Source organism: Hylobates moloch, unplaced genomic scaffold, assembly GCF_009828535.3.
Source record: "Hylobates moloch isolate HMO894 unplaced genomic scaffold, HMol_V3 SCAFFOLD_2, whole genome shotgun sequence".
NCBI classification, from domain to species: domain Eukaryota; kingdom Metazoa; phylum Chordata; class Mammalia; order Primates; family Hylobatidae; genus Hylobates; species Hylobates moloch.
In genome coordinates, this window is record NW_026652277.1 from 245,776 (window position 1) to 266,429 (window position 20,654).

At 44.6% G+C, this 20,654-nt stretch overlaps 1 protein-coding gene across 1 annotated transcript in view; it reads right to left on the reverse strand.

Annotated features, from left to right (window-relative positions):
• The window catches only part of LOC116470234 (disco-interacting protein 2 homolog C-like), a 57,224-nt gene extending 40,663 nt beyond the window's left edge, over positions 1 to 16,561 (reverse strand). The window contains exons 1-3 of the mRNA XM_058435371.1: positions 16,544 to 16,561; positions 12,739 to 13,008; positions 10,321 to 10,491 (exon numbers count right to left, since the gene is read on the reverse strand). Of these exons, the coding sequence (XP_058291354.1) occupies positions 10,321 to 10,491; positions 12,739 to 13,008; positions 16,544 to 16,561 (459 nt within the window). The remainder of the gene's footprint in view (positions 1 to 10,320; positions 10,492 to 12,738; positions 13,009 to 16,543) is intronic.
• Positions 16,562 to 20,654: the final 4,093 nt, after the last annotated feature.

The window sequence follows — 20,654 nt, forward strand, 5'->3', positions numbered from 1 at the left end:
CTTGTCCATTTTGTTCTGTTTCTCCCTTCCTGCCTCCTTTTCTCATGAATAGAATATTTGTGGTATTTCACTTTACTCTCTGTGTATTTTTTGCATGATTTATTGCATTCTATCTTCACATAGTGTTATGCGTTATGAAAATGAAGATTCTTGCAACGGTGCATTTCCGGGGCCCAACTTCCTGTTGTCTCATCTGTTATTCCTACTGATTTATTGCATTCTATCTTCACATAGCGTTATGCGTCATGAAAATGAAGATTCTTGCAATGGTGCATTTCCGGAGCCCGACTTCCTGTTGTCTCATCTGTTATTTCTACACATGCTACGAACACCTCAGCTGTTCATATTTTTAAACAGTTAATACTTTTAAAACAAACTAAAAATATTTACATGTCTACATATTGACAGATTCTAAAACGTTTTCTTGTATTTACCCTTTTCAGTATTCTTCATTTCTTCTTAAAAATTTGGGCTTCATTTTGCTATCATTTATTTTCATCCTGAGACATTCTTACTATTTCTTGTGATGCGTATTTGCTGATGGATTCTCTAGGTTGGCTAAGTATCTGCTTTTCTCTTCCATTCCGAAAGATCTCCTGCAGGAGAATCAGTTCTTTCAGCAGCCTGCATGCAGACTCCACTGTATTCTGGCTTCCAGCACTTCTGATGAGAACTCAGTGTTGTTTTTATCACTTCCCCCTACTTAGTTTTATTTCTGCAGGGGCTTTAAGATTGACTCTGCCATTGACTTTCAGTGTTTGGACAACAGTGTGTCTGGGTGTGATTCTTCTCATTTACTCTGCCTGGAGTTGACTGAGCTTCTTGAATCTTTGTGTTGATTCTTCCCTTCGCTCCTGGCCATAGGTCTTCAGATTGTTCTCTTGCCCCATTTTCTCTCACCCTCTCCTTCTGGGGCTCCGATCGCTACAGGTATGATAGACCACGGGCCTCAGACACTCTGTTCCACTGTATTTTCATGCCTTTTCTCCTTGTTTTATGCTTAAGTCATTTCTGTTGATCAGACTTCAAGTTCATTCAATGAGTCTTTCCTCTGCTGTATCTAGTCTCCTATTAAACCATGGGAATTTTATTTCTAATACTAGTTTTCATTTCCAGCATTTCCATTTTGTTTTTTTTCATAGTTTTTATCTTTCTGCAATACCCCACGCCTCTTCATACATGTTGTAGACCTTTTCAACGAATTCCTGGCCTCACCTATCACATCTATTTCAAAGTCTCTGATAACTCCAGCACGTCTCTCTACTGACTCTTTCTAGGGGCCATCTCCTCTCATGAACATGAGGCCAATTCTCTTGCTTCTTTGCAGGTCTTTTAAATTTTGATTATATAACACAATGTTTTATGAACAACGAAGATTGTATTTAAAAGAACAGCAAAGATTAAATAACATTTACCCCCAGAAAAGAATTTACAAGCCTATGGGCAGGATCTGGATGCGGGGCTTGAACACTGACACTGGATGTCCTCTATGCTTCACGGCGAGAGATCTGCTTTCCAAACGGTAGGAGACCTTCCACCCACTTTAGGTAACTGGGTGATTCTCTCTTCAGTCTCACCCCTAGCCTTTGGAAGGCAAATATATTGCACATGGTGAAGGGCAAGGGCGCTGCAGAGGGATGTGCTATGCCCTCATCCCACCTCCGTTGTTGAAGTGTGAGTGGAGTTCCCACGGTGATCTGGGCCCCCCTGGAGGGTAGCCAGGGCTCTGCTGGGTGATCCAGGCTGCCCTGGAGGGGGAGCCAGCAGCTTTCCTGCTTACCTCCCAGCCCTCAGAAGCCCCTGCCTTTTGCACACTAAAGGTCCAGAGTGCCTCAGAGAAAGTGGATCCACTTTTAGGACTCCCCTGGGATTCTCATCTACCTTGTAAACAACATACTGCCATTTATGTTTTTTAAAAAGTTCAGAAACTTTTTGCTTTATCATTTTTTATGGTAAATTCTTTCTCCTGGCTCCTCTGCCATGGGAAAAACCACACACAGGTCTCTTTTCTCCTAGGAAGAAATTTAATTCATTTACATTTGAGTCTTCAGCTCCCTGATGGATCTTAAAAATGATGAATTTGTGTATTAACCAGATTGTTCTGATGGTTATGGTTGGAACAAGAGTCTCTTCTGACTTCTACATCTCAATAAAAAATGAATTCCAAAATATTTTAAAAAAATTTGCAAACATCAAATTGAGCTTGTTTCTATGGTTGGCATCAAATGGATGGATCTGGATGTTGTCATCAGGCACTGATGCAGGTGACAAACTGTCAGGAAATGGAGGTTCTGGAATGGATTACTGGTGGGGTGGGGGCCACAGACAGTGTGAACCCAGCTCAGGCCACCTACCAGCAAGCTGGTCATCAGGAGCAGCCAAACACTGGCTTTCATAAAGTTTGACTGAAGCACGGCAATGCCTGCTCATTTACATATTACCTATTTCTGCTTTGAATGGCACAGCAGACCTGAGTAGCTATGCAGAAAGCACCATGAGGCTGGCAGCCTGGATGCCGTGCTCTGACACTTTAGAGAGAGGGCCTGGGAAGGCTTTAGTTTAGGGGCTGCCGAGCCACAGAGCAGATGAAAGCACCCAGACGTGACGCGGCACGGCTGTTTTTGTTGAACTTACTGAGTGAATGATGAACTCAGATTCTTGTTTTTTGGTTCAAGACATAGGCTAAAAGCCAGGCATGTTCTGTGACTGTGACAGAGAATCCCTCGCTGAAAGCCAGGCGAACACTTGAAGCTGTGGAGTTACAACCCTCGGACCCTCATCACGATCTCCTGGTCCCTAAGACTCTTCCGGTGGTGATTCCAACATTCCTGGAGACAGATGGAAAGACTCACTTAGCACCCTGCAGATCCAACAAGATTATCTGTTCAGTGCAGTGTCCACCAGTGCCTAGGGCACGTGAGACATCCAAAAACACTGGTAGAATTTGAATGTTCCTCCTCTTTTCTCTCTCTTCATCCCTCAATTGTAAATTTTACAATTCCATCTGTAGGTCACAGAATATCAGTGATGGAACCGGAGGAAGAGGAGGCATCGCCTAGAAAGTCGTGGGTTTGACGACGGTCATGGTAATTCCAGACGCTTTGGCTTGTCTCCCCTTTGCATGAAGGGCGAGTACCTGAGTAGATGTAAAAGCAGCAGCTGCATCACGGTGGCTTCCTGGGGCTGTGGAGATGCGTGAGGGCAGGACGAACGCAGCGATGCTGGGCAGCCAAAGGGAGGGGCAGGAGCAGCCGCCGTTGCCACACTTTAGTCACCATACATCTCAACTGTCCTCCTGTATCGGGAGAACTCCTCCACTTTTTGAGTCCTGTTTGGATACAGAGCCCTTGTGGCTCTATAGGAAGTAAAAATACCAGAAGTCCCCTTCCCAGCCTTCCTGGAAGCTAGGGTGTGGGGAGATGATCAACCAGTTGGATCCATTTACAGCATAAAGCAATTGGGCTCTTGCTGTCGGCAGTGAAGGTGTCCGGACATGATCCAGGTTTGGGGAATGCTGTGCTGGTGGGGAAGTCTCGTGTCCAGGAACAAGGTCAGCAGTGCAGACTTCAAGGTGTGGTGTCCTCACAAGAACAAGCTGCTGCACAAGCGGTTCCTAGACGCACGGTCCCAACACTGGTCCTACTCCCTTGGTGGTTCTGAGAGCCACCCACTGGTGCCTCAAACTGCCAAAGGAGGTTTCCATTGCTTACAGGTCAGAAAGCTGGCTGATGTGCAGGGTACCTGGAATACAGTTTCCATGATCCCCAGCAATGGCTGGGATGCCGTGTGTCAGCAGGAAAGGGCATAAAGTTCCTGCTGACGGTGGCTCATTCCCTGAGGCTTTCAAAATCCCCAACAGCACCTTATTGAATACTTCACCTAAAAGCAGTGTAGGAGGGCAAGGAAACTGAGAGCTCAAGTTAATGAAAGTCTTATTATTATAACTATTTATTTTGAGAATTAATTAAGATTTACATCATCTCCTGAGCCTTCCACATTTCTTATCTTTTTTTTTTTTTTTTTGATACAGAGTCTTGCTCTGTTTGCTCCGTCGCCCAGGCTGGAGTACAGTGGCACGATCTCGGCTCACTGCAACCTCCACATCCCAAGTTCAGGCAATTCCCCTGCCTCCGCCTCCCGAATAGCTGGGATTACAGGTGCATGCCACTGAACCTGGCTAATTTTTGTATTTTTAGTAGAGATAGGGTCTTACTATGTTGCACAAGCTGGTCTCGAACTCCTGACTTCAAATGATCCACCCGCCTCAGCCTCCTGAAGTGCTGGGATTACAGGCGTGAGCCACCGTGCCCGGCTCACTTCTTTCAACAATCCATGACTCCTTCTATTACTAGGGTGGCTGTATTTCTCTTTCATTGCCTGAGTTTCAAGATTTAAGGGTCACTGCAATAGTTACTGTTGATATAATCCCACAAAGCTACTTATAATAAAGCTGCCCTCTCAGATAAATCAGTTATTTTTCTATATAATAGAAATCAAAGTTTCTGTTTATGTTTTTTTCCTAATAAATAAACAACCGAGGTCTCTTTTGGAAAACAGAAGACCTCATGTTTTTCTTCCCTTCTTCTACTAGAAGGAGGGTGCTCATTTTTCTGTTACAGTGAACAGTATCTCTAAACCTAATGCAACAAAAGACCTTCCAGCTTACATTTTTGAAGAGTAATTGTGGCTGTGAGAAATATATTTCCAAATAATAAGTGACACCTTCTAATAATACTAAGAGAAATTTATGTGAAAGCTAATTAAACACAGGAGTCATAATTTGATTTTCTAATGTCCACTTTTATCATAAATTCAAAAAATTGAAATTGTTTTAAAGTCATTTTTACAGCTAAAGATTCTGGGAAATGTTACTCCTAAGAGTAACAAATAGCTTTTACTTCTAAATTTTGTTCTGTTTTTACTTCCTAGCTTTGTCAATTAGGAAAGCTCACTTCTCAGGGCCTTCATCTCTCATCTTAAAATGACTAAAAGGACCCTTAATGAGCATGGGAAGACCTAACTAGGTGCTGTCTGAATCCAGCGCAATGACTGAATCCACCCAACTAGATGCTGTCTGAATCCAATGCAATGACTCAATCCAACCAACTAGATGCTGTCTGAATCCAATGCAATGACTGAATCCAACCAACTAGGTGCTGTCTGAATCCAATGCAATGACTGAATCCACCCAACTAGATGCTGTCTGAATCCAATGCAATGACTCAATCCAACCAACTAGATGCTGTCTGAATACCCAACTAGATGCTGTCTGAATCCAACGCAATGACTCAATCCAACCAACTAGGTGCTGTCTGAATCCAGCGCAATGACTAAAGAATGAATCCAATGCAATGACTAAAGAATGTGTTTTTCCAGCGTGAATGACTCTTAAGGTGCAAGCCCCAGACTTCCTATTTGAGAGGAAAATGCTGTTAGAAGGTTGAAGAATAGTAAACCCTGGGTTTTCATTTGCAAGGAACAGTTACAGATGTTGTATGAGCTTTTAGCTGGTGAAGATTCACACCAGGGGTTCATTTTAGAGAAAATTCATCACACCAAGTCATTCTCCACGGGAGACTAGACTCTAGCCAAGGAAGTATATGTTTAATTTCTCTAATGTGAATCGTATTTACACACACAAAGTGCCAGTTAAAAGAATCAACTTTGGGAGGCCAAGGCAGGAGGATCACGAGATCAGGAGTTTGAGACCAGCCAGGCCAACATGGCAAAACCCTGTCCCTACTAAATATACAAACATTAGCTGGGCGAGGTGGCAGGTGCCTGTAATCCCAGCTACTTGGGAGGCTGAGGCAGGAGAATCACTTGAACCCGGGAGGCAGAGGTTGCAGTGAGCCGAGATCATGCCATTGCACTCCAGTCTGGGCGACAAGAGCAAGATTCCGTTTCAAAAAAAAAAAGAATCAAGTATCAGTATTTTGACAAAATGTATACAACATCCAGAAGTGACTGTGATGATGTGAGATGGCACTGGACACTCGGGGAGGGAGATTCTTTCGTAAAGCCATGCTCTTAGCTGAGTGTGGTGGCTCACACCTGTAATCCCAGTGCTTTGGGAGGCTGAGGTGGGAGGGTCACTTGAGGCCAGGAGTTCAAGACCAGCCTAGGCAATACAGTGAGACCCTGTCTCTACAAACAAAAACTGTGTTCTGTAAAACAGCTACTCACAGAGCAGAAGAGACATGAACATGTTGATAAATAATTATAAAGCAGGTGGAAAGTGTGAAGGAGGAGGAACAAAGTACACTGGCAATTCAGAGGAAAGAGGGCACCGCAGCTGACCGAGTTCGACAAGGCCCCATGGAGGGGACCCAGGCGGAGCAGGATGAGGGCGGAGGGGAGTCCATCCAGGCCGAGCATAGTGTCCGGGTTATGAAGCAGAGGCGGGAAAGACTGCATGAGAAAGTGGCTTAGGAACAACTGCACGAAGGGGAGGCAGATGCTTGGGGCTGGAGGTGGGAGGACCAGAGTGCCACTGATGGAGCCGATTTTTGCAAAGTAAAAACAAACGCCCAGTGTGTCTCTGTACACCTGTAACGTTTCGTGTGTCAGGTATGTTCTACAATGTGCTTGTCCAGGTGCCAAGTCAGCACTGCTAAAACTGCATGCGGCTTCCCCCTTGAGGATACAGCACTGCCCAGTAGCACCGGTGAGGCCTTTAAATCCTGCAGTAATAATCATGAACTGAGCAGCTCAGCCTTCCCCGATGACCAGGACCCCCTCCGACCGTGATGCCCCTGACACATCCTAAGCCCTGCTGCACACGGGTGAGGCTCCCTCTCTCTTTTGGACAATGTTCTTTGCTGAGTTTGCTCCCTATCTCCTGGAGATAAAACTCTTCCCTCGCTCCATCAGGCATCCCCCACCAGAGTGCACAGTCAGGGAAGGCCTGCGGGGGCTCCAGTGAGAAACCAGTGCTGTTAGAAGCAGTCAGTCGGGGGCACCTGGGCTAAAGTGTATTTTCTGATTTTGTTTTCTAAAATATTCTTTTATAAAGAAAAATAAATTCAATGTATACAAAATTCAGAAACATTTCAGGCTTTCCTTATTACCACTCATAAGCACTCAGTGTGGTCCGTACATTTAATGTATCAGATATGTCCTGTGTGCTGGGCTCTACGGAGAGCCAGGGAGCGAGAGGTGGTTTCTGCCTCTGGATCCTGGGCTTCTGCCGCTCTGCTTGTTTCTATCACCATCAGGTTTTTTTAATTTTGCAAAAATTCTAGAAAATGAGTGTTTCCAAAGACCAGCTCTGCCTGAAGCCTTTGCACTTACGGCTGCCTTCGCTGGACTCTGGCGCGGCTCTGCCCTTTCACTGTGCTCTGCTGCAGCGTTCCTGACCACCCTCCCCCAGAACGCCTCCCCGCGGCCATGGCACTCTATCCTCTCACTGCTCGCTTTTACTAAAATGAGTCACTTCCTGAAAAAATTATCTACACGCCTACTGTCCATCTCACTGACTATGAGAAAGGTTTGATGATGGCACAAACTTTGTCTTAAGTTTCTTTGTAGTAAAATTTGACCTAGGCTGACATGAGCCCCTTGAAGTCTGGGGCTCCCACCCTTCCTTGCTGCAGGAACACGGGCACATGCGATACTGAGCTGTGGCATCTTGTGTGGCATCTGTGCCACGTCACCTCTCACAAAGCCAGAAACCTAATTCTGAAGCGCACCTGCCCTCAAAGATTCTGGCAAGGGGAGGTGAGCCTGCATTGCTTTGTACATAAACTTAATTTCTCTCTGCTGGTAGACACTTGGATACTTCCAACTATTTTCCAATACTATTCAGACAAGGAAACACTGACCGAAAGGAGTTACGAATAGGTCAAGTAGAAAACTGAACGTGGACAAAAATGCTTAACATGCCGCCAAGATTGCAAAATAGCACCATGACCCGTGATTAGCAATATTGAATTTTGATTTAGCGGTCATATTGGCGAAATTGTCTTCTGCACAAGAACATATTGCTATTTCCTATTAAGAATACAGAACCATGCTCAACACTCTCACAGAGCACATTCATTCAATATCCACCACGTGTCTGGCCCCGCCCCAGTGCCCAGGGAAGGACGGTGGCACGCTTCAGAAGCCTGGCTTCTGGAAAACACCAGCACACCAACTCTGTTCTTCACTCTGTCCCTTTCCTGTGCTTTTTTTCTTTCACCTCCATGTTTTGGTTCGTTTTTAGTGTATTTTATCTTCTCCTACTGAGCGTACTCCTTCCTTGTAAGCCATCTGAAAACATTTTGGGGCCGGGCGCGGTGGCTCACGCCTGTAATCCCAGCACTTTGGGAGGCTGAGGCAGGTGGATCACGAGGTCAGGAGATTGAGACCATCCTGACTAACACAGTGAAACCCTGTCTCTACTAAAAATATATATAAAAAAATAGCCCAGCACAGTAGCAGGCGCCTGTAGTCCCAGCTACTCGGGAGGCTGAGGCAGGAGAATGGCGCGAACCCAGGAGGCAGAGTTTGCAGTGAGCAGAGATCGCGCCACTGCACTCCAGCCTGGGTGGTAGAGTGAGACTCCATCTCAAAAACAAAACAAAACAAAACAAAAACCAACAAAAAACACATTTTGGATCCAGGTGGATAGAAATAAATGAAAAAGTAAAGAGGAGAATAAATGTATGTACTCTACAAGAGGCCAATTTTGCACCACGGGTTGAACTCTGTCACCTGCTGGAGGACACAGTGCTAAGCGTTACTCTGCTCTCTCCCTTCAGCCCCACCCCGACATTTTAAGAGACAAAGCCAGAAGCAGCAGCCTCGCCGTGGCCAGTGCCCATCTCTCGCAAATCACTGATGTGCTCTTGCCCGGGGGTCCCTGTCACTGGTGGACGGAGACAAGTGAGACATCACACTATTGCTGAACTTATTTAAGAAGCAGACTTCTGCATTTCCTACTTCTCCTAATGGGATAGACAGCGATAAACATTTATGAGGAACAGAAAAAGGTGAATAGGGAGAGAAAATTTCAGTATTTTAAGAACTAGTTTGGTGAGATAAATCTAATTCTTCAGATGACCTCTTAGAAAAGGGTATTAATTTTAATCACAGGACAAGGTTTACCTGACTCTTGAGAGAAATTTGGTAATTTATAATTTCTTAAAAATGGAGTTATTGTAATAATTAAAAGAGAAGGAAGACAGAAGCAAGGAACACCACATGTATGAAAATTTAAAAAAAGGCCGGGTGCGGTGGCTCATGTCTGTAATCCCAGCAGTTTGCCAGGCCAAGGCAGACAGATCGTTAAGCTGAGGAGTTCAAGACCAGCCTGGGCAACATGGTGAAACCCCATCTGTACAAAACATACAAAAATTAGCTAGGCGTGGTGGTGTGCCTCTGTAGTCCCAGCCACTTGGGAGGCTGAGGTGGGAGGGTTGCTTGAGCCTGTGAGCAGGGGCGGGGGGCGGGGGGCATCGAGGCTGCAGTGAGCTGTGATGCCACAGCACTCCAGCCTGGGTGACAGAGTGAAACCCTGTCTCAAAAAAGAAAAAGTAAAAGAAAATCAAGAAAAGCATTTTGCAGCTACTTTTTCTGAAGTGATCTCGGGAAGAGAGGAGGTTCCCTCCTCTGACCTCGTGGCTAACTCCAAGTGCCTAGACACGCACGAAAAGGGCAGACGGAGCCTTCGGAGGCTCACCCAGCAGCAACCTTAAGCAATCACCCTGGGATCACAAGTAGGACAGGCGGTGGGGAGAGGGAGAGGGAGGTGACGCACGCCAACCGTTTGCCTCACCAGCACCTGCTGAGAGGGAAGCCCTTATTCTTCCAGGAACCAAATCTGCAGCCCTGCCTGGGGCTTGTCAGCCACTGTTAACGCAAGGCTGTCTTGCTAGAGCTCCTTCACGTACGCCTGTTTCCCAGAAGTGCGGCTTTGCTGTTTCTAAACTGCCATTGCAGCAGCAAATCCCAGAACCTGCTCAATGTAATTATGTTCTTCCTACAGCAGTCGTCTACACACATGGGACTAAGGACTTCAAGGGACTGGTTTCTTGATCTGTCTAGTATCTAATCTTTAAAAAGTCCGACAGCAGAGGTCTGGACAAACTGCTACGCCCGTCACAAAAGTTAAAACGTTCCAGGACAGAGTAAGTGCTATGAATGTTTGTTATGAATAATGGATATGAACGTAGACTGTAAAGAAACAGAGATCTGCACCAACCCCATGCGTGACTGAAAGATCTCTTCTGAATGTAGCTAAGCATCAGCCGAGGGAGATGTGTGGAGCCGGTCTGTCCTGTGCCCACCCCGGGAGCCACGCTTCCGACTCAGCGCCGTGATATCGCCGAATCTCACCTGCAAGCAAATCGCCAGGTTCACCCTGCAACCGAATGAGGTGCTGACGGCCCGCGGGTGAAGGCCCAGGTCCTTAAACAGCTTTGAGAACGACTGTGTGAGTGCAATCCGAGGCCGCTCTTCCGCCACGACCACGCAGGTCCTCACTCGGGACAAGTCCAGCCCTCGCGCCTGGAGATAATGACAGAGAAACCGCGTCAGCCCCCACGTGCCGAGCTTGGAGTGAGCCAGAGACTCCTTCCCGCAGGTCCCCACATAAACACTGGGAAACTCAACACAGCTATGCATTGCCAGGGCTGCCTGTGTCCACTTCTTTAATGTCACAAATCCAGGAGCTGGTGAAAAAACATTCACACAGCTATTCAAATGATTAAGAACGGAATTATAAACACGTCTCAAACAACCACCTGGAGCCACACCAAGAACTGTTATGAGGAAAAAGGTTGAGGAAAAGCAACTTCCTGGCTGAGACGATTAAAGGCAGTTTGGTATTTGATACATTCTTCTGGGCATGGATGTACCAGAACACACACTGGAGAGGAACAGAAAAAATCTACATATTTTAAAGAGATGGGGTCTTGCTATGCTGCCCAGGCTGGAGTTGAACTCCTGGGCTCAAGTGACCCTCCCACCTTGTGGTCTCCCAAGTAGCTGGGACTGCAGGCGCGTACCACCACACCCAGCCTGAAAACCTACCTTTTAATATATAGGAATATAAAACTGAAATTTTTAGACAACTTCACACACAGTGCTCCATTTATGTCCCATTACACCAAGAATTTATTCTCACTCTCAAGCGTGTCTGTTTCCACAGTAAGCATATGATTAAGAACATCTCAGTTTCCACACCAAATTCAGCCAGCTGAGCACAACAGCAAAAGTCATACAAGGATTTGAAGGAGTTAAGCTCAGCTCACTCTGTGGCACTACCCAGGCTGAGCAGAGGGAAAACAAGGGAACCACAGGAACGGCTTGTGAATGTGAAGGCGAACCGTGAATGACTGCGTCTTGGAGTGGAAGCCAGAGCTGCTGAGGGGGCAGCCACCAAAACCCCGACCGTCAGGCCCTTCGAGCCCTTTCAAGGCAACCTCAGCACACGGACAGCCGACAAGGGTCCTGAGCAAGGAGGACACACAGCTCAAGCTGGCTTTGACATTCGTGCTCAGTGTACAGACACCCACACACGCAGAGTTAAACAGGAAAAACTCAAGTCTGGGTAATACAAATTACGTATGCACACGCACGCACGTCTGAGAGGTAAAGCAGCATGCAGCTGCAACAGCAGGTCTGAAGCCAAAGATTCTAAATTTGGCTCCAGGTTCGTTCAGCCTAAGAACCTGGAAAGGTCACTTAATTTCTCTGTGACGTATGTTTCCTCAGCTTTAAAATGCAGACAATAATGGCTCCTATTTCAGAGAGCTATCGTAAGGTGAAATGAATACGTAAAATGCGGACTGACCCTCAACTATGTCATGATTTTATTCTGGTTATTTATATATGTGCCAACAGGAAGGTCATGAAAATGTACTCACTTTCTAATACAATATACATGAACACGAATAATGCTGTGTAACTTTTTCCTGTATAAATACAAAACTTAAAATGATTGCACAATTACTTACGTTACATAAAGTTTATCTTGCATTTTGCTTTCCTGTTCAAGCTTTATGCATTAGGAAAACAATGCAGGACAGATGAATGTTACTGTTGCATTACTCATCTGTGTGTAGATGACACAAATACAATCCACGTATATACAAAGACATACACACACCCAAACAGTACAATGTTAGTTGAAATTTAATCAAAACTGGTCAGATGATTATTCCTTCCTAGTTACTTGGAGCTAAGGACTACTTAATTTACCACGAAGATATACCTATCAAAACGTCCTTGGTTTAAATGGAGGGAAATACTATTATTCTTACATAATAGCAGTTATTAAAAAATGAAACACAACACTGTTAACTGAACTGTAAAATGAATTGAGCTTAGGGTCCAGACCCACGAATCAGGGTCTCCAAGGAAAATAAAAGTGAGTGGCTAAATTCAAATCTACCTTCTTAAACACCAGTATCAGATAAAGTTAGCATCACCTAAGATCTTCTGAACACTGAACACTTCAGAACACTGAATCCACCCAACAAAAAATCAAATTTAGGATCTTTCAAGTAGACCCAGTGGAATGACAGGCATTGAAAATATTTTACATTCTGGTTACTGTGTGTGGTCATGGGGAAATATTCACGTTAAAAACATTTTCACATAAAGGCAGTCTGTAAGCCTCAGGTGACGTTAGATTAAGCCCAGGCTGTTTTTTGGAGGACTGTTTTAACTTCACCCCATCACAGATGTGCCTTCTTAGAAAGGAGTCCCCGTGGGCTCAGGGGGCGCTGAGCTGCCAAGGGCGCTGCTCACCTTGAGGGACTCTGTTTGCGAGCCCAGCCCCTTGGTGCACAGCTCCATCACCGAGTAGGAGCAAAACGTGTCTCGGACTTTGTACTGACTCACAGCAAGAAGCCACAAGGCGGGGTTGGTTTCCAGCTCGGAGGGCGGGATCAGGATGGACTGGTGCCCGGAATACACACTGCAGAGAAAGAAGAGGCTGTCAGGGCGGGAGCTCAGCAAGCTGGAGGGCTCAGGGCAGCACTGACTCCAAGGAAGACTTGTAACAGCCCGTGCTGCCGTCTGTAGAAGGGGACAGTAAAGCCAACGCTGCAAACTGCAACCATGTTCGTGAAAGCCTTCTGAAAAGCAAACACGTACTACAGAATCATGAGGCAGTTACTACCACTGCGAACACACATTGAAGACTACTAAATGCTGGCATGCTGTGACGTCTCTCAGACCTGCGACATCAGCAAACTGGATCCTCTTTCCTAGTTGAAAACACAGGGATCAAATTTTGGCTTTAAAAAAAAAAAAGGTCCAGCTTCAGAACAGGAGCTGGCAAACCACAGACACTTTCTGTTTTTGTTAATAAAGTTTTATTGGAACAGGGCCACCACCACTCATTTGTTTAAATATTGTCTCCAGCAGCTTTGAGCTGAGTGGTCAGACAGAGACCACAGAACCTAAAATATTTACCAAATAGCAACTTAAGGAAGAGTAGGCCTATACCTGGTTTAGAAAACTGACAGCCAGGGTGAAAAAAAGACAATTATCGTAATTAAAGTTACTCAATCTTTTTAAGTTTGGATTTTTACTTAAAAATGATCCCAACAAATCGCCAAACAGAAGAAATAGAGAAAAATAACCATTCTTTAATTTTACCTTCATACTAGAGAACAGATTTAGAGAAATGAAGAAGTGATAGATTACATATTTTATCATCAATTGATGGGGTAAGCGTGATTTAACAAACTTGTCAAAACTACATTTTTAATGGTTTTAATTTTTTTTGTTTACTACTATGAATTCACAATAGATGCCACACATTAAAATATCCTAGATAAATCATGTTCTAAGATTTAAAATTTAATTAATGAGAATGTTCTGTTGCCCAGGCTAGAGTACGGTGGTGTAATCATAGCTCCCTGTCACCTCAAACTCCTGGGCTCTGAGTTGGTAGGACCGCAGGTGCGCACCACCATGCATGTTTGTTTGTTTTTTTTCCCCAGTGGTAGGGTCTCACTATGTTGCCCAGGCTCGTCTTGAACTTCTGGGCTCAAGCAATCCTCTCTTGTTCCTGCTGTGGCCCCGTAAGATGTGCCTGGGCCTCCCAAAGTATTGGGATTACAGGCATGAGCCACCATGCCCAACCTACACAATTATTATTATTTTTTTTGAGACAGGGGTCTCACTCTGTCACCCAGACTGGAGTGCAGTGGCGTGATCTGAGCTCACTATAACTTCTGGCTTTTCAAGCTGAGGCCATCCTCCCACCTCAGCCCCCGAGTAGCTGGGACTACAGATGCACAACACTATGCCTGGCTAATTTTTTTTTTTTTTTTTTTTTTAAGAGATAGGGTTTCGTCATGTTGCCCAGGCTGGTCTCAAACTCCTGGCTTCAAGCACTCCTCCTGTCTTGGCCTCCCAAAGTGCTAGGATTACAGGCATGAGCTGCCACAAGAGGCCTACACAAAATTTTATCAGTGAAATAGCACTATGATTGACGAGTTAGGCCTTGTTAACTACTATGCTATAATACTAAAGCCAGTTCTTTAAAGTGGCCAATCTGATTTAAAAATTTTCTTAATTGTTTATAAGAGAATCCAACTAAACAAATGTAAGGAAATTAGGTTGGCTAACAAAATTTATTTCAAACAGGACCCTCAGTATGAAAAACTACTCCTCGGCAAACGTGACAAAGGCGTTCTTGGGCAATTTTCCATTTCTTTCCTCATCCTCTATTCCAAAGCTTGATTTATTCTTTTCAAAAGGACACACAGCCCTCTGTGTCTGTGGGTTCCTCACCCCTGGCTTCAACCATGAATCAAAGATATTCATGAAAAAATCTGCATCTATACCTAACTTGTAGATTTTGTCATTAGTGACTAAACAACATAGTACAACTATTTACACAGCATTTACATTGTGTTAGGTATTACAAGTAATCCAGAAATTATTTAAAACATGAGAGAGGAAGTGCATAGGTGATGTGCTCGTACGATGCCATTTTATATCAGGGACTTGAGCATCCTCGCTCTTTGGTATCTGCAGGGGTCCCAGAACCTATCTCCTCCGTGGACACCGAGGGACGACTTTATAGCAAATAGTGACCTTTTCAAGGGTTAATCCTTTGAGAACAGGGCTAGGCACATAAGGGGTGAATATCAGGCCTTGAATTATTACTCTGCTGTAAACTGGCCATTTCGTCTTAGTTTTAAAAATTTTATTGTGGTAAAACATATGTAACATAAAACTTACCATATTAACCACTTCTTTTCTTTTTTTCTGAGACAGAGTCTTACTTTGTCACCCAGGCTAGAGTGCAGTGGTGTGATCACAGCTCACTGCAGCCCTGACCTCATGGGCTCAAGCAATCCTCCCACTTCCCAAGTATCTGGGACTAGAGGCACATACCACCAGGACTGGGACTAGAGGAATATACCACCAGGACTGGGAGTAGAGGAATATACCACCATGACTGGGAGTAGAGGAACACACCACCATGACTGGGACTAGAGGAATATACCACCATGACTGGGACTAGAGGAATATACCACCAGGACTGGGAGTAGAGGAATATACCACCAGGACTGGGACTAGAGGAATATACCACCATGACTGGGACTAGAGGAATATACCACCATGACTGGGACTAGAGGAATATACCACCAGGACTGGGACTAGAGGAATAGTAGAGGAATATACCACCAGGACTGGGACTAGAGGAACACACCACCATGACTGGGACTAGAGGAATATACCACCAGGACTGGGACTAGAGGAATATACCACCAGGACTGGGACTAGAGGAATATACCACCAGGACTGGGACTAGAGGAATATACCACCAGGACTGGAACTACAGGCACATACCACCAGGACTGGGACTAGAGGCACATACCACTATGACTGGCTAACTTAAAACTTTTTTTGTGGAGATGGGGTCTCACTATGTTGCCCAGGCTGGTCTTGAACTCCTAGGTTTAAACAATCCTCCTGCCTCGGACTCCCAAAGTCATTTTAACCATTTCTAAGTGTCCCTGGAAGTGGCTTCCTCAAAAATACACATCAGCATTAATGATTTGCTCTGTCAGAACTGTCAGCACACAAACAAGCTTGGGCACCCAGTGTGAATTCCTGGCTAGAGAATTTCAAATATACTTGTGAAGACTAAATAAAGTTTCACCTCCCTCCTCATCCGCATAAATAAGAAGTCAACATTAAGAAAACACAGATCTTGACAGCAGAAACAAACAGAAAACCCAACTCATGATTTCCTACTTGCCCTTACCTCACTCAATATGACAAATGTTGATTAATTGCTGTATTAGCCAAAATTGATTTTTGGCACTGGCAATAAATTCTGCTATGGACAAGACAAACCTACTTGAGAGCAGGCTGCTTATTCTCAAGACATTATTCTCTGAGAATGTTGGGATCCTGAGCTGTTCTTTAGATCTTAACTTCAAAAAGAATAAAAATAGACATTTTGGTAAGTGATATACATTTGCACATTAGCAATTTGATGATTTCAGATTACTAACCTGACAAAACATACCAACAACTGAAAACTCCCCTAACTTGTGAATTCAACAAGACAGGTTCACCTCACCTGGGGGTCCTGGGTCATACTCCCTCTACCAGCAGGCATGCCATCCAGCCCAGGGTCTCCCTACACACTTCAGTTACTGCAATGAAGCACTTTATTATTTTTCGTTGTTGTCGAGACAGAGTCTCACTCTGTCACCCAGGCTGGAGTGCAGTGGTGCATTCTTGGCTCAATGCAACCTCCGCCTCCTGGGTTCAAGTGATTCTCCTGCCTCATGCTCCTGAGTAGCTGGGATGACAGGCGTGTACCACCATGCCAGGCTAATTTTTGTATTTTTAGTAGAGACGAGGTTTCATCATGTTGGCCAGGTTGGTCTCGAACTCCTGACCTCAAGTGATCCACCTACCTCGGCCTCCCAAAGTGCTGGGATTACAAGCATGAGCCACCGCGCCTGGCCTACTCTTTTTAAAACACCCATCGCCTTTATTTAGGTATACTTTGCCAACCCTAAGTTTCACTCATTTTAAGCACAGAATTAAATGGCTTTTAGTAAAATTGAAGAGTTATAAAATGGTCACTACTCTAGAACATTCCCATCACCTGAAAGGGATCCCGTGTCCATCTGCAGTCAGTCCCATTTCCAACCCTAGCCCCAGTCATACCACACAGCCACACTTCCCTCCCTCAGCAGGTGCTTCTGAGCTCATCCTGCGAAGAAGCACCCACCGCGTGGACGTGGCAGGCGTCACCTGTTCGTTCACCTGCTAGCGGACACCCGGATAGTTTCCTCGTGTTGACCGAGGTTCCAGGGAACTTACACCAAGTCTCTGAGTGGACGTTCGCCTTCCCTTCTCCTAGGAGTGCAGCTGCTGGGTCATGCAGCAAGTCTGCTTAAGATCATGCCACACAGTGGCTTCCCCATTTTACATTCCCACTATCAATGTATGAGAATTCATTTTTCCACCTTCTTGGCTACTGTTGCTTTGCAGTGTAAGTTTTGAAGTCAGAAAACACGAGCTCTCCAACTTTATTTCCTGTGTTTTCAGTGACAGCATTCTAGTGGGTATGAAGTGGCATCTCATTGTGGTTTTAATTTACATTTCCCTAATTAATGCTAGGTATCTTTTCATGTCCTTATTGGCCATTTGTATGTCTTCTTCTGGTGAGATATCTATTCAGATCTCTTGCCCGTGTTTATGTTGCTTGTCTTGTTTCTGAGTTTGAGTGTTTATTAAATAGGCTGGGTGCAGTGGCTCACACCTGTAACCCCAGCACTTTGGGAGGCTGAGGCAGGCAGATTACTTGAGGTCAGGAGTTCAAGACCAGTCTGGCCAACATGGCGAAACACTGTCTCTACTAAAAATACAAAAAAATTAGCCAGGCGTGGTGGTGCATGCCTATAGTTCCAGCTACTTGGGAGGCTGAGGCAGGAGAATCACTTGAACCTTGGAGGCAGAGGTGGCAGTAAGCTGAGATCAAGCCACTGCACTCCAGCCTGGGTGACAGAGCAAGACTGTCTCAAAAAAAAAAAAAAGAGAGAAAAAATTTATTACATAGGTGCTTAGAAGTGCTTCATGAGATTTATAATTTGCAAATATTTTTTTCCCAGACTGTGGCTTGTCTTTCTACTTAATTGTGTCTTTTGATATACAAAAGTTTTAAATTTTGTTCAAGTCCAATTTATCAGTATTTATGTAGTGTACCTTTAGTGAACTCTGTGCCTAACCCAAGATCATGAAAATTTACTCCTGTGTTTTCTAAAATTTTTATAATTTTTGTTTACATTAAGATCTATGATCCACTTGAACTAACTTAGGTATATGACGTTGAGTCAAGGTTTAATCTTTTTTCCTTTTCATGTGAATGTCCGAATTTCCCAGCATCTGTTGTTGAAAAACTCTTTTCTTCATTGAATTGCTCGGGTAACTCTATTAAAAAATTATTTGACCATAAATATAAGTGTTTATTTCTGGACTCTCAATTCTATTTCTCATATATAATCAGTCTAGCTCAGTCTATCTCTATGCCAGTACCACATTGTTTTGGTTACTGTAGCTTTGCAGTATTTTTGAAATCAGGAATGAGAAGTTCTGAATTCTCCCATTTTGTTACCCTATTTTAAAACTGCTTTGACCATTGTGGATCCTTTCTATTTACTTTAGGATATTATCAATTTCTGCCCAAAAAAACCCCCCAAAAAATAGCCTGCCAAGATTTTGATAGAATTACATTGAGCCTATAAAGCAATGTGGGGGGAACTGCCATTTTAATAATATTGAATCTTCCAATACATGATTATGGGCTATCTGACACAATTTTTAAAAACAGGTGTAATCTTAAAAAATATTTTGAAACAATACCATTATGTTCATAAGTCTCAGATAAACAATCCTCTATGACAGAAGAAAGCTTTAGGATGAGAACACAAATTATTTGTGTTACTTAACTTTCAAATAATCACAAAGTTATAGAAAAGTTACAAGTACATTTAAAATAATTTTCTCTCCTTGGATTATCTAATGGTGAATCACTGACCTGATGCCTAACCCCAGACACTTCAGGGGGGATTTCCAACAAACAAGTCTATTTTCCTCCATAAACAACTAAGCCATCAAAATCAGAAAACCAACACATTCTTCTGTCCCAGCTCAGACCCTATTCAAGTTTCTTCAGCTGTCCCCGATTACATCCTCTGTAGCAAAAGGGTCCAGTTTGCACAGACACACTGTAAGTGGTCGGTTCTCAGCCTCCCTCTGCCCAGAGCGAGTTTCTGGATGTTTCTGTGACTCTCACGACACCAGGCTTTTGGAAGATTCTAGGCAGGTGCGTTGTCTAGTCTGTCCCCCTAACTTGGGGGCCGGTGCTTCCACATGGGGAGATCCAGGGCAGGCGTCTTTGGCAGGAGTATCGCGGATGCTGCTCTCCTCATCACACCCACCATGTGCTACGGGCTTCACCATCACTGAGGTTTGCCTGGATCACCTGGTTCAGACTTTTCCACCGTGAAGCCTCTCTTTCCTCTGACTATTTCGTGGATGGCTACTATAGAAATCCTCACTTCTCATCAAGCTTGCCATTTGTTCATCTATGTATCTGAATAGTTGGAAAATTTCCTATTTTACTCAAAGTGTTACAATCTGTTGCAATCTGCATTCTTGAGACAGGGTCTTGCTCTGTCACCCAGGCTAGAGTGCAGTGGCGTGATCTCAGCTCACTACAACCTCAACCTCCCAGGCTCAAGTGATCCTCCACCTCAGCCTCCCAAGTAGTTGGGGCCACAGGCACACACCACTACGCCCAGCTAATTAAAACAAATGTTTTTGTAGGCTAGGTGTGGCGGTTCATGCCTATAATCCCAACACTTTAGGAGACTGAGGTGGGAGGATGGCTTGAGCCCAGGAGTTCAAGACAAGCCTGGGCAACATGGCAAGACCCCATCTCTACAAAAAATTTAAAAATTAGCATGCCTGAGGTCCCAGGATAGCAATGCTTTGGTCAAGGATGAGTCCATGTACGACGGTGGTCTCATGAGACTATAATGAAGCTGAAAAATTTCTACTGCCCAGAGATGTTGCAGCACACCACATTACCTGCATTGGTGGTGGTAACTGGTCTAAACAAACCTGTGCTGCAGTCATATAAAAGCACAGCACATACAATCACGTCTTCAGTTCTGTTTACACGATGAATCACATTTTTTGATTTGTGTATGATACAACCTTGCACCTTGGAGACGAAGCCTACTTGGGCACAGTGGGTTAGGTTTTTGATGAGCACATACAATTATGTACACAACCTAATACTTCACCATGATGACAAACGACTGTGTTACTGGTTTATACATTTACTGTACTTTGTTATTTTACAGCATCCTCCTACTTATAAAAAAGAAAGTAAATTGTAAAACAGCCTTGGTGGGTCCTTCAGGAGGGTCTTCCAGGAGAAGGTATTGTTATCCTAGGAGGTGATGGCTCCGTGCACGTATTGTCCCTGAAGGCCCTCCAGTGTGACAAGAGGTGGAGAGGAAGACAGTGACACTGAACACCCTGGCCCTGTGGAGGCCTAGGCAGCTCTGTGTGTGTGTGTGTGTGTGTGTGTGTGTGTGTGTGTGTGCGCGCGTGTGTGTGTGTGTTGTGGAGGCCTAGGCTGATGTGTGTGTGTGTGTGTGTGTGTG